Source organism: Lactuca virosa, chromosome 1, assembly GCF_052849685.1.
Source record: "Lactuca virosa cultivar CGN04683 chromosome 1, Lactuca_virosa_CGN04683_v6, whole genome shotgun sequence".
Classification (NCBI taxonomy): Eukaryota; Viridiplantae; Streptophyta; class Magnoliopsida; order Asterales; family Asteraceae; genus Lactuca; species Lactuca virosa.
In genome coordinates this window covers 313,954,694-313,970,159 of record NC_136426.1, presented here as the reverse complement: position 1 = coordinate 313,970,159, position 15,466 = coordinate 313,954,694, and the positions used below count along the sequence as shown (strand labels likewise).

Below are 15,466 nucleotides of genomic sequence, written 5' to 3'. Positions count from 1 at the left end.
CCAAGCGTCCACATACTCGAAGTCTTTTCCCCATGCTCGAAAATGTAATGATCTAAAATCATTTCTACAAGAGCTTCCTTGTTTGAGTAATAATAATTACTACTATTTTTAAGATGATCATACCATCGATTGAACCATGTGATTTCGTTCTTTAACCCCATCCACTTACTAAGAATATCTACTTGTACCCGATATTCTCATTGTCCAAATGAGAGGTTGAACACACCTGTTATGCAGGTCCATTCATCACCTCCAAGGTAATCAGGGGTAACCATTGTTGTCACACCTTAAAAAATGTTCAACCAACATCGTATTATAACCATCACCTCTTTTGTCGTCCATGGACGTGGAGTATCGGACGATGATGTTGTAACATCCATAAAAATTCAAGCCAATTTAAAACTTTTTAAATATCCAAAATACCATTAATTATTACAAAGTGTTTTCAAAATAGTTTAAGCATCAGAGTTCCCAGAAATCAAAATCATAAATCGAGGAAGTATACGGTCACGCCTTCGCCTTCCCGCGGTCATCCGCTGAACCTAAAACTGTAAGCTCGAAGGCTTAGTGAGTTATCCCCAAAATACCCATACACACAACAATACATATAACATAACAAACAACATACTATGGGTCCAATCATCCATCGGGATGGAATACCCCAGGCCCTCAACCATCGGGTTGGAATGCCCACATACTACGAGTCCAATCATCCTCGGGATGGAATACTCTCGGCCCACAACCATCGGGTTGGAATGCCCACACACAATACATATATAACAGATACTATGGGTCCAATCATCCATCGGGATGGAATACCCCAGGCCCTCAACCATCGGGTTGGAATACCAACATACTATGGGTCCAATCAACCATCGGGTTAAAATACCCCAGACCCTCAACCATCGGGTTGAAATGCCCACATACTATGAGTCCAATCATCCTCGAGATGGAATACTCTCGGCCCACAACCATCGGGTTGGAATGCCCACACAACCAATCAAACTTGTGCACCTATATCAAATAATCATATAACAGTCTATAAAGACAACATACTAGGGTCCTATCATCCTCGGGATGGAATACCCTCAACTACCAATCAACCATATGAACATATAACCAGTAATCTCCTACCAGCATACATACAGTCAGACCACACTATAGGTCACTAAGCATAACCACATCCGATCTACCAGGATACCGATATAACAGATCATACTAGCATATAACCATCCTATCTATCAGGATACTGAGCTAACATATCACAACAGTAATAATCCAAAATAACAAATCAAAGGGCCGGCCTTGGTGCCTTAGACCCTTGAGTACAATGAGGATAACTCACCTCGCAAGTAGTGCAGAAGTACCGAAAACCTCTGATCGCGGTCTCACCGGAAATCTCAAACTATCACATAATAAATACCAAGTCATTACACAACATAACAATCTTGACTAAAGGGTCCACACAATCCATCATGTCCATTCTCTTTATTGGGCCAAGGCCCAATGCCAATTCTATAACCTTGAAAGTCCTTATGCAAAGCCCATTATTGGCCCAATTTACCAAACTGGGCCCAACTCCCTAATTGGGCCTAATTCCAAGATTAATTATCAAAACTTGGCCCAAAACATAATATTCATAAAGTCCGGCAAAGGCCCAAATCCAACTAGTCCATAAACAGCCCAAAACCCGAAGCCCAAATGCCAAAGGCCCATCAGAGGACGTATGCGGGGCGTACTCCTCTGGTACGCGGGGCGTACTCGTCCAGATGTTGACCACCATCAGGGTGGTTGACCCAGTACGCTGGGCGTACTGGATTTACGCTGGCGTACGCGAGGTTTCACCAAAACCCTAGTAAGTGCTTAATGGCTTAAGCACTTAAGCCCAAACTCCAAATCCATCGACCAAATGTTCCATAGGACTATAAAGTCTCGAACTTTATCACTTTGGACGTCCAGAAAGTTCTTAACACATGGTCTTATTCCATTCAGACCTTCCTACTTCATGGATGAGACAAATCTAGCTATCGGGACACCATTTTTATCACTTAGGACCTCTTCTAAAGTCTGAAAGGACAACTCATTTCGTCCAAATCATAACATGCACCATTTTGGGACTTTTGGGACAAGAATGCTTCTATAAAGCTAAAATGACTAGATCTATCTCATACAAGTATAAAGTCCCAAGCTTTTTACTTTATGGAGCTTGTAGCCTTCTAGAGCACAAACCAACTTCAGATCTACAAGCTTGATCTTCTTCTCCAACTCCTTGATGCAACACCTTCTTTTTAAAACACTCAAGAAACACTCAAAAAGCTCAAACACTCAAGGAAATGGCTAGGGTTTGGGGAAAACGACTCTGAGCAGTGGATGCTGGGGTAAGGGATGGTCTTGTGCTCATAATGTTGCTTATATAGTCCCCAAACCCTAAATATTAGGGTTTCCTTTTGCCATGAGTACGCCCAGCGTACTAGGGCGCGCCTAGTACGCTCAGCGTACCCTTATGTACGCGCAACGTACTCCTCCTGATCCCAATAATTGCAATTTAGCCCTTAGACTTTCATGGCTTCACCCTTCTATCCCCAGGGACTAAAATTGGCAAATCCTGGGATGTTACAGATGTTGCATTAGTAGAAGTTGGTGCATTGGAGGCCATTTTTATATTTTTCAATACCGGGGTGACTTAATACAATATTCAACCGGTATGACAATTTATACACTGATCCGTAGAGGTGTACACTGATCCGCTAATAACAGTTTTGTGGATTCCTAAACAGTTATGTGGACTGATATTAAACATAAGTTCATTATTTTTATCCTTTTTTTGTCAAAAATTTTACATAATAATCACATAATACCTTATGTTATTAAAAAAATTAATATTAATAAACAAAAACAAAAATAAAAAAACGAAAAAAATTAAAAAAAACCCAAGATCTGCAAAGGTGTTCCATTTCCTCAGAGGGCTTACTCGATCCGCAGAGGAGGCTCTGCGGATCCTATGGTCAGATTCCGAAATCAATTTTTTCATGGTTATTATTTTCAAATGATCCCTCTTTTTTGGTCATTTATCGTATTTTTTCTTCGTCTTTTTGCATAGGAAAATCAAAAGGATTATGGCGTGTTTTTATACTTTTTGATATTAATCTCAATTTTATTTGTATTTATCATGTTTATTCATGTTTTTAGCTCATTATTTTCCATTTATTAAATGTATGTTAATTTTTAATAGTTTAAAATAAATCTTAAGTTACAATATCCAAACGTTATAAAACAATTTTAAAAAAATACTTACCAGTTATTAATTTAATTTGTTTTTTCTTCAAAATAATTGTTTGAGATATCTATTTGTTAAAATCTTATTTTGTTTTGTTTTATATTAACAGTTAGTTAATTTTGTTTATAATATGTTAACATGAAAAACAGTATAATCTTTACGAGTTTAAAGAAAATATACAAGTTTTCTTAAGATTACCATTAGAAATATTTTTGGAAATACTCTTAAATAATGTTCGAATGAGAAAGGATCAAAAAAAGTTTTGGAGTATTTCTTTAGGATAGTTTTGAAGTTTTGTCTCGGCCCCGTTTGTAACCCTTGTGTTCCGGCCTCGCCGGGTTTGTATTGTGAAATCGTCTGAAGCCACTGTTCAATCTGAAACTAGTTTGAAGATCTATATATATATATATATATATATATATATATATATATATATATATATATATATATATATATATATATATATGGGGATAGAGAATATATACATTACAGCCCCATCTAAGCTTAGGTACTAAACCTCTAAAATATGTCATTTTAACTTACTAATTATACTTGATTTCTTTTCACTTGGTAAATATATCGTCCCCATTAACATTTCTTCCCTCAATTATCGTTTTACTATCCTTGTTTTCTTTCCTCCATTATCGTTTATTACTTCACCCTAATGAACAATATTGTTTTTCTTCGTCACGAAGGTCGAACATAATCAATGTTCTTGCTTCCTTGTCAAAACTATTGTGTACATCATGAGTCTACATTTTCAAGTGTTAATTGTGAATCCTCTAATCGCAATCTTTATGTAGTAAAACAACGTATTTTCATGAGGTTTAGTACCTAAGCTTAGTTGGGGCTGTAATGTATATTCACTTTTCCATATATATATATATATATATATATATATATATATATATATATATATATATATATATAGTAAATCGATAGAAATATGGAACAAAAAAACAACGTTTAAGGATCGAAATTGAAAAAACGATTTTATTATGTGGGTAATTTGTGGATAATCATCCATGTTTAAGGATCAAAAATGGAAAAACGATTTTGGTATGTGGGTAATCTGTGAATAATCACCCACATATTTCCCACAACAATAAAGAGTTTTTCCATTTTTAACCATTTTTAACATTGTTGTCTTTGTTTTATCCTTTATAATGTATAATAAATCAATGTATTCCTTTATTTTATCACCATATTACAAATATATATTCATACATACTTAATATATAAATGTATCTTTTGTTTTATCAACTTATTATACACATACATATGTACGTGTATGGGTATAAGAAGTTGATGAAACAAAGAAATGCATTGATTTAGTAAATTGATATAAATATGGAACGAAAAAACAACGTTGAAGGATCGAAAATAGAAAAACGGTTTTGTTTTGTGGGTAATCTGTGGCAAATCACCCACGGATTATCCACGGACCAGAATCCTTTTTTCAATTTTTGACCATTAAATGTTGTTCTATTCATCTAATCTTTTACAAAACTTAATCAATTAATGTATTGACTTGTTTGTTCAACTTATTTCACAAATACACTTAAACATACAAAAATACTTTTATACATGTATACATAGCAGATAATTCACTATACTCCTTTAATTCATCAAGTTAGTAAACTCATACATGCATGTGTATGTATATGTATCTACTAAATTGATAAAACAAAGAAATACAATGATTTATTAAGTTATGTTAAGCATGAAACGAAAAAACAATGTTTAAGGGTCATAAAATGAAAAAACGATTTTGGTATGTGGGTAATCTGTGGATAATCACCCACAGATTTCCCACAACAGTGAAGAGTTTTTCCATTTTTGATCATTTAACGTTGTTGTCTTTGTATTATCATTTATAATGTATAATATATTGATGTATTTCTTTGTTTTATCACCATATTACAAACATACATGCATACATACTTAATATATAAATGTATCTTTTGTTTTATTAACTTATTATTCATATACATATGTATGTTTATGGTTATAATAAGTTGATGAAACAAAGAAATGCATTGATTTAGTAAATTGATATAAATATGGAACGAAAAAACAATGTTGGAGGATCGAAAATGGAAAAACGATTTTGTTTTGTGGGTAATCTGTGGCAAATCACCCACGGATTATCCAAGAACCAGAATCCTTTTTTCAATTGTTGACCATTAAATGTTGTTCTATTCGTCTAATCTTTTACAAAACTTAATCAATTAATGTATTGACTTATTTGTTCAACTTATTTCACAAATACACTTAAACATACAGAAATACTTTTATACATGTATACATAACAGATAATTCAGTATACTCATTTAATTCATCAACTTAGTAAACTCATATATGCATGTGTATGTATATGTATCTAATAAATTGAAAAAACAATAAAATACAATGATTTATTAAGTTATGTTAAGCATGGAACGAAAAATACAACGTTTGAGGGTCGAAAAATAATTAAAAAAAACGGTTATGGTATGTGGGTAATTTGTGGATAATTACCCACATATTTCCCACAACAATAAATAATTTTTCCATTTTTGACCATTTAACGTTATTGTCTTTGTTTTATCATTTATAATGTTTAATAAATCAATGTATTTCTTTGTTTTATCATCTTATTATACACATATATGCATACATACTTTATAAACCAATGTATCATTTGTTTTTTCAGCTTATTATTCACATACATATGTACATGGATGAATATAATAAGTTGATGAAACAAAGAAATGCATTGATTTAGTAAACCGATACAAATATGGAACTAAAAAACAACGTTTAATGGATGAAAATGAAAAAAACAGTGTTTTTCTGTGGGTAATCTGTGGAAAATCACTCACGCTTTACCCACAGACCAGAAGTGTTTCCCCATTTTTCAAAATCTGTGGGTAAGTTGTGGGTGATGGCGATATTGTTCCCACGGCTTTTCCACAGATTTCTTTCTGTGTGTAATCCGTGAAAAGTACTTTGTAAATTAGGGTTTTTTAAGTCGTGGAAAATCTGTGACAAATGTGTGGGTAATTACCCACGGATTGTCTGTGGGAAATTTCGTGGGTGAAGGTTCATTGTGTAGTACTGATATATATATATATATATATATATATATATATATATATATATATATATATATATATATATATATATATATATATATATATATATATATATATATATATAATAGGTTATAACCCGTGGACACCACGGATAAAAAATATAAAAATAATTTTAATTAAATTTTAACTTAATTATTGAGAATTTATAATAAAAACTTTAATAATTAATAAATATATATTTGTTTTGTAAGTAATATTATAATGACATAATGATTGGTTGAAATTACAAAAGGATATTGGTTTGAATATCCAATTGGTATTTTGTATTTGTATATATGTTATAAAATTATCATTTTGTAGAATACAATTTGAATAATAATTAAATAGAAAATCAAATGAGAAATTGAATAATAATCAAATAGTAAAAAAAAATGGTCTAAATCATGATGCGTAACAAATACTCTTTAATTTTATAAAGTGTGATCTTACTAAATATATAAAATGCTTTATCCATATTTAATATAATGATATATAAAAAGTGCCTTAATAAATTGTTGACTATAATACATAAAATGACATTTTATAAAATTTTTTTCATTTTAAATTACATTTCAATAAACTTTACTACATATAAATTTAAACTTAATAAATTGTTGACTATAATACATAAAATGACACTTTATCAATGATGTAATTAAAATTATTTTGTCGAATACGAATGCACTATAGGGACCTATAATCTTTAAAGTGCTTTAATAACAATTTGTCAGTATTATGTTTTTTTATTATACAAAAGGATAAAATACAAAAGCATTGAGTTACAAATAGCAATCATGTTGTCCTAATAATTTGTTGTATCATAGTTTACTTAAGAAATATAAACCCGTGCATATGTTTCAGAACTTTATCCTAAAATGTAATTGATATTTATGCCAACTGTCCATCTCTCAACAAACACAAATACCTCAAAATAACACCAACAAATCGAAGACCATGCTTGAGCACCAAATCATGGATTCCTAACAGTGATATACAATGAATTCTCCCAACTGGTGTATTTAGATTAAACATATTATATAGCTTATGCTTTTTACTATGAATGTCTAGGCTCCTTAATGAAACTTTCATTGAGGCTAAATTGTAGGTTGAGTTCATATATATGTTAACTGTGTTGTTTGATGAAATTCCTAATGTTAAATTCTATGGGTCGACCTATACATATTCAGTCAAGTATAAAGTTATTCTCTGTATTATGGTTAATCTAAATTTGCAAAGGGTTTTAACACATTGCTTTATAGAAGAGTTTACCCAAAACCAATCATGTCAGATCTCAACAATCGCTGACAAAAATACTTTTATACCCCTACTAACGTTTTTTGGAAAATTTAGATTCAATTATGAAATATAACATTACTTTCGTAACAATGTCTGTTTCCATTGTTTTCTACAAAATTTAGAAATACACTATAAATATAGCAATGGACTTTAAAAAACAATCCTTATATACCATTGTACTTTATAATGAAATCATTTTATAGAATTGCATTTTTAAGATGACAATAAGTCAATAAATAACACATACATAAAGGAACATAGGTAATATATGTAACGACGTAATTTTTCAAACCAATTTTTCATTTTTAAAACACATAAAACTCATATATTATACCACATAAAAATCATAAGTGTCTCAATGTCAACATAAATCCACAACAAAAGTCAAATCCCAGAATCCTCAACATAATCTCGAACAGGTGTGTACAATCACGCCGGTGCCTTTCCGCGATCATCGGAAGTACCTGAAACACACAACACATAACACGGTAAGCATAAAGTTTAGTGAGTTCCCCAAAATACCACGCACAAATCATTATCCACTTGAGGCTATAGCTCTGGAAGACCCTCCGGTCAATGTGTCTCAGTGGGACCCTCCAGTCCCACAGCTCGTTGGACCCTCTAGTCTGGTCTAAGTGAGGACCCTCTGGCCTCATAGTTCGTTGGACCCTCCGGTCCGGTCTAAGCATCACATAATATAGCACACAGTTTATATCACACATGCATAACTCAAGTAAACACATAAGACCCTCTGGTCACACATAATTACCACACTAGGTAAAGTATAGTGAGAAGACTCACCTCGTAAGCTAGCTAGTAACATCTCGTGCTCGGAATCCTCGATCTAGCCTCCGCCTATCACAAGGATAATATCTCTAATTAATACTCTCCTCACACTCGACTACACCATTCATTGGTCTCTCTTACACTCTTAGCCCTAGAAATGGGTAAAAGACCATTTTACCCTTCCCTAACCTCCATTACTCCTTTTGACCAAACCTTAAAGTCAATCGAAGTCAAACTCTAGTCAATAGTCCAAAACTAACCAGAATCGCCGAGTGCACTCGTGCGACTCGTTGAGTCCCATCGATTCTCGACCATCTCATGAAGATCCAGCTCGTCGAGTTAACCCCTAACTCGCCGAGCTCTCGCATGATTCAGCTAATCGGAACAACCCTAATCTACTCGCCGAGTTGGCTCATCAACTCGGCGAGTCCATTCAGACTCAACTTGCATTCAGACGATTTTAAGGCAGGATACTTTCCCAAACTCCAGATCCACACTCTCAGGACTCACTTATCACGTAAAGTCATAGACTTTACGTCCATGCATGGCATTTTGGGCATGAAATGCCAAGAACATGATCTAAATGGGTTTTTACTCATAAATTTCCCCCAAGGCTGAATAAAGTAGGAACCTTTAAATGCTAGGGACCTCCTAAGGTCCAGATCTGGAGTTCAAGCCTCCTCATGAACCCCAAATCCTCAAAGTCCCAAAATATAAAGAAAATAAGCCTTAATCTTCAAAATGAGAGATCTACTCAAACAAGAGAGAAAGGTTTATACTTGATACCTTTAACAGAAGCCCTTGGATGAATATTGACAGATCTAACAACCTTCTTTTGCTCCTTTCTTGAACCCTTCTCCTTTCCTTGCTAAGATACACCAAAATGCTCAAGGTTAGCTCTCTCTTTCTCTCTATAAGCTCAAGACCGTTTAGGGTCTCTCTCTCTCTCTCTCTCTGGGGAAAGTGGCCGCAAAGGGAGGCTATAAGTGCCTTTAAATAGGCCACCTGCCCGAGAAATTAGGGTTTCCTTCAGCAGTGCTGACTCGGCGAGTCACCTCACAGACTCGTCGAGTCCATTCATTAATCCACGTCACCAGCCGCGACTCTACTCGACGAGTTGAGGCACCAACTCGTCGACTTACTCCACAAATCTCAAATTAAATAATAAAATAATATACCTGGGAATCCGGATGTTACAAAATATAGGGGCAATAGGAGAAAAAGGATGCATATGAAATAACACAGAAACACGAAGTAAACAATGAAATTTTTACAGTTTTTTGCTATAAGAAAACATAAAAGGGCATAATTGTCCTTTTATATTAAAAAGGAATAATGGCAGTTTTTTCTAAGAAATAATGACAATTATTTGGTATAAGATAACATAAAATAGCATAATTGTCCTTTTATATTAAAAAAATGACAGTTTTTTTTGTACAACAGACAATACGTATTTGGTTTCGATACACAATACTGGTATAAGCATTAGGAAAAGTAGGATGCCATATTGTTCTATTAAGGGATAATGTCATAAAAACCCTCAAGTTTTCAAGGTTTTGTCGGTTTTGCCCAAAGTTGAATTTTATGTCCGTTTTTACCCTAACATTTTCCAAAAAATGTTCGGTTTTACCCTTTTACCGGTGATAGCAGGTTACCATTATATTAACTTCGAAAAAACCCTTAAGTTTACAGTTTTTTTTTACGTTTTTACCCTTCAGTTTATAATTTTTTTTACACTTTTACCCCATGTATTTTTTTTTCATATTATACGTATTCATGCAGAAAAATCATATTTATATACGAAAAAAATTTAATTAAATATTGTATTTATATTTTTTTAATATTATATATATATATATATATATATATATATATATATATATATATATATATATATGTGTGTGTGTGTGTGTATATGAGTTTTTTCCTGGATAAACCATTTAGGATGTAAAACAAACAAATTAATATGTTTTTAGAACTACAAATACGTATTTTTATGTATTTAAAAATATACATATCAATTAACAAAACTTGTTCAATCATAAACATGTTTATATAAGTATATACATATATTTTTAGAAGTGTAAATATGTATTTTGATATATGTTTTTTTTTAAGTATAAATATATTTTTAGAAATATAGATACATATTAATATATAAAAATGTAAAAATATGTATTTATACTTCTAAAAACTATATCTATAAAACACGTATTCATAATTCTAAAAATATTATTTATCTTTTAAATGGTATAACCTTGCAAAAACACAAACACACAAACAAACAAATACATATATATATATATATATATATATATATATAACATTAAAAAAAATATAAATCCAATATTTAATTAGACATTTTTTCATATATAAATACGATTTTTCTGCATGAATACGTATATTATGAAAAAAAATACTTAGGGTAAAAGTGTAAAAAAACTATAAACTTAAGGGTAAAAATGCAAAAAAAGGGTAAACTTAAGGCTCTTTTTTTTTGCGAATTTAATATAATGGTAACCTGGAAAACCTGTTATCACCGGTAAAAGGGTAAAACCGAACATTTTTTCGAAAATGTTAGGGTAAAAACGGACATAAAATTCAACTGTGGGCAAAACCGACAAAACCCTGAAAACTTGAGGGTTTTTATGACATTAACCCTTCTATTAAACATGTTATAAATTTATTATGATACACAGTTATATAGCTTATGATTTTTACTTTGAATGTCTAGACTCCTTAAGAAAGCTTTCATTTAGTCAAGTATATAGAAGAGTTTACCCGATTCCGATAATCTCATTTCTCAATTTTCCCTGACAAAAATACCTTTATACACCTGCCAGCGTGTTTTGGAAAACTTAGATTCAATTATGAAATATATAATTGAATTTTTAATTTTTTTTACCATTTCAAAAGTTTTTGTAAAGTTTAGATTCATAAACTATAAAATATAACATTGTACTTCCAGAAACAATCATTTTATAGGATGTGATGTAACATGTCATCCCATCTTTTAAAACATTTTTGAATCGATAGAGGAATTTTTGTGGACAGATGCTTGTATCTTGCTCCCCTAAAAAAATATAATATATTATAAACTTTATAAGTAGTTCAATTTAAAAATGTATGTGTAAAAAATCCATATAATTATATTTGTAAGATGCTTGTTCATCAACCATGATCAATTCAATGGACCAAATTTCATGATTGCAGTAGAAAGACATTTGCTTCCATAAGTTTATGACACGTACTTTGAGACTCAAATCATCCTTGAGTACGCCCAAATATGCTATTAAGGTGAAATTTGATGCATCTATTTCTCTGCAAAATTTTGAAATTATATAAGTTTGATTCCAATTAAATAGTTATTAGGCATTTTTAAGTAAAAATAGGATGAACAGAACACAACATAAAAAATGCAAAATTATGATGGCAATAACACATACATAAAGGAACATAGGTAAACATTTAGGGTAATGGGAACAAAGGATATACATGAAATAACACAGAAACACGAAGTAAACAATGAAATTTTTACAGTTTTTTCTATAAGAAAACATAAAAGGGCATAATTATCCTTTTATATTAAAGAGAAAAAAATGATAGTTTCTTCTAAGAAATAATAATAGTTATTTGGTATAAGATAACATAAAAGAGCATAATTGTCCTTTTATATTAAAAAAAATAATAGGTTTTTTTTTTTGTATAGTAGACAATATGTATAAGAATCAGGAAATGTAGGATGTCATATTGTCATATTAAAAATGTTATAAGATTTTGTGATTATATAGCTTATGATTTTTACTTTGAATGTGTAGACTCCTTAGAAGCTTTCATTCAGTCAAGTATATAGAAGAGTTTACCCAATTCTGATCATCTTAGTTCTCAATTTTCCCTGACAAAAATACATTTATACCCCTGCCAGCGTGTTTTGGAAAACTTAGATTCAAATATGAAATATAACATTAATTTCACATTAACAATTATACAATAAAGATATTCAACATAGAAGACACATGAATAATTCCAGTTAAATGGTGAACAGAATCAATAACATTTAGAATATCATGTAATAACAAAGTTTACAGAGAATTAATCTATTAAATGTGGATGCCTATAAAATAACACACACAAAAGGAAATAGAAAGGAGAAGAATATAGAAATAATCAAAATAAGAATACATGATAAACATAAAAACTTCAACATACTTGTTCGGGGGATGATTTACCAGAATTGCAGCTTCTTTTTGGGTTTAGATATGAAGCAAATGAGAAAGACGACAATGCTTGGAAATTTTTATATGGGTTTTGTATTTATAAGTGAAATAAATCATTGGAAGATAACATTGTAATCGATTTAATTCCTATTATGATGCATATATATTTGGAAAAGATAAAGTAATTAAAAAACCATTGCTGATTTTATGTGATATGATTGATGTATGATAATTAAAATGAAGTTTAATGTAGGGAGAATATGGTAACTGAATGCTGATTAGTAGGAGATTGTGTAGATTCGTCAAAGCAGCAATGGGCGGGAAAATAATCTTAAGATGGTTGTGGAATGGACACGTGGAAAGGAGGAGGCTTATAAGAGGGACAAGTGGAGGTTTAGGAGTTTTTTATTAGAATTATATATATATATATATATATATATATATATATATATATATATATATATATATATATATATATATATATATATAAAGAGAGAGACTTCTTTTATTTTATAATTACAAAAACATTAAAGAAATATAAAAGAATACCAAAAAAAAATAGATCGACAAAATGGTCATTTTAAGTTTTTTACGACTAAAAAAACCATAGGAAGTTATTTATTTTGATCCTAAGTCCAAAACTTTTTTAATTTTATCTACAGTTTTTATTTTTTATTTTTATTTTTTTTATTTTTTTTACTTTTTTTTATACAACAGTATCAATTTTGCAGTTTTGTCAAAGTTTAATAAAAATTTGATACGGCAACTTTATATAAATTCCAACCCACGATCCTAGTTCTCGTCTCATTCTTCCAGAGTCCCCATCCGTATATATCTCCTCGCAGGAACAATAAACAAAACCCTATGCCGCCGTGCCCTGCTCAGTCTCGGTGAATCGGTCTCTCTGCTTTTGGGTCTCGTCCAACAATAACTCTTTTGGTAAAGTTATTTATAAACAATTAATAGTCCTAATTTGTGGCTTGGTAGCAGTAATCATTAAGGATTTTTCAGTTATTAACTGTTAGTGGTAAAGTTTTTGTTATCAGTAATTTGTGTTAGTTTTGAATTTTATACAACACGAGTTTTTTAATAGGGTTACTGACATATTATGTTAGCAGCAATTTGTTACTAGCATTTTTTGTTAGAGCTTATTATTAATTAGGTTATATTTTGTTAGGGTTTAATAGATGTTAGTTAATTATTAACTAGTAATGCCGTTCCAAAAAAAAAAATAATAATAATAATTATTATTAACTATTAATGTTTGTAGTAATTTTGAATTGTTTTGGATCAGCCATATATGACAGGCTCCACGGCCTCCATCAAAATCCAGAAAAGAATGTCTCTACGCGAGCCATGCATGGAAGACTTGCCTGTAGCTGTCATGGTCGATATTCTCTCAAGACTTCCTGTGAAGACGATCATCCGTTGCAAATGTGTATGCAAGCAGTGGCAGAATATAGTAGTTTTTGACTCTTACTTTGCTGATCTTCAACTCTCGAGATCACCTGCATGCTTGATGATTTATTATAAACCTGGCCCACTGAAGTGGGTGGAGGTCGAAGAAGGACTCTATCACCACAATTTACAGCACCACCCTGTCATGAGCCTTGATATTAATATTGCACCTATGACACTCCTGGTTGGCTCAGTCAGAGGCTTGGTTTGCCTGTGGCAGGTTAATAAGAATGTTGATAACACTTACATATGCAATCCTATCACAAGAGAATATATGATCCTCCCTAGGCCACAATACTATAGAGAAGGGTGTACAAATATCGTTTATTGTTTTGGTGTCAGTTCACTTACACGAGAATACAAAGTGATACGAATCTTCCAAAGGGGTATAATAATGTCACCAGATTCCACCCCAACATATAGTCTATCCGAAGCTGAGGTTTACACTCTTGGCACGGGCCAATGGAGAAGTCTGGGTCATGTCCCATACTGGTTGAATGGACACTACGGGCCATTTCTAAACGGGCATGCTCATTGGATTATTCGTTACCAGGTTTTGCCTGAAAAGATTTGTGCTTTCGATTTCGATAAGGAGACATTTGAGTTGTTCCCATCACCTCCTTCTGAAGTTATAGATGCAAGGCAGAACTATTTCCAGAAGTTGGGTGTCCTAAAAGGTTGTTTATGTCTATGTGCTACCTACAATTCTAAATTGACGGTTTGGGTGATGAAGGAATATGGGATCAAGAAATCTTGGCATAAAGAGCTGGTGATCGAAAAAGGGATCAGCCGTGATCTTGATATGTTGATTTTGGGACACCCGCGTATGATGGAGTGTTTTAAAGATGGAACTATTTTGATGGCATCTTCTGGAAACAACCTATTGCTTTACTCACCTGGGAGTAAAACAGTTACAGACACAAAAACATTTGATGGCTGCTTCAAAGGATTGGCTTATCGTCCTGGATTTCATAGGCTACACAACTTCAAAAACGAGATAGTTAAAGTGTTTTGAAGATCTACACAAGTTCTATATATGATCAACATTTAGTTATCTCTGTATCAAACGATCCTTTGGAATCCAATATGTTAACTATTTCGTTTTAACTTTCATTTAGTAATTTCCTATATATTATGTGTTTTTTAAAGTGGTCTATTTTGTCTACAAGTCCTAACATGTACAATTAACAAAAACATTATTTCTTAGGACATCAAATGTAGGATTAATATAATTATTGATGCCAAATTGGTAATTAAAAATAAGAATGATGCCTTGGCTGCCTAGCATCATTTAAAATAGGTGGTGAGGTCATTCC

General features: G+C 31.8%; 1 protein-coding gene across 1 annotated transcript; it reads left to right on the top strand.

Annotated features, from left to right (window-relative positions):
- Window positions 1–13,496: 13,496 nt before the first annotated feature.
- LOC145110034 (F-box protein At3g07870-like) lies at window positions 13,497–15,263 on the top strand. The gene is made up of 2 exons (XM_079047065.1): window positions 13,497–13,631; window positions 13,987–15,263. Exon 2 carries the CDS (start codon window positions 13,993–13,995, stop codon window positions 15,163–15,165), a length of 1,173 nt encoding a protein of 390 aa, XP_078903191.1. The 5' UTR covers window positions 13,497–13,631; window positions 13,987–13,992; the 3' UTR covers window positions 15,166–15,263.
- The last annotated feature ends 203 nt before the right edge of the window (window positions 15,264–15,466 follow it).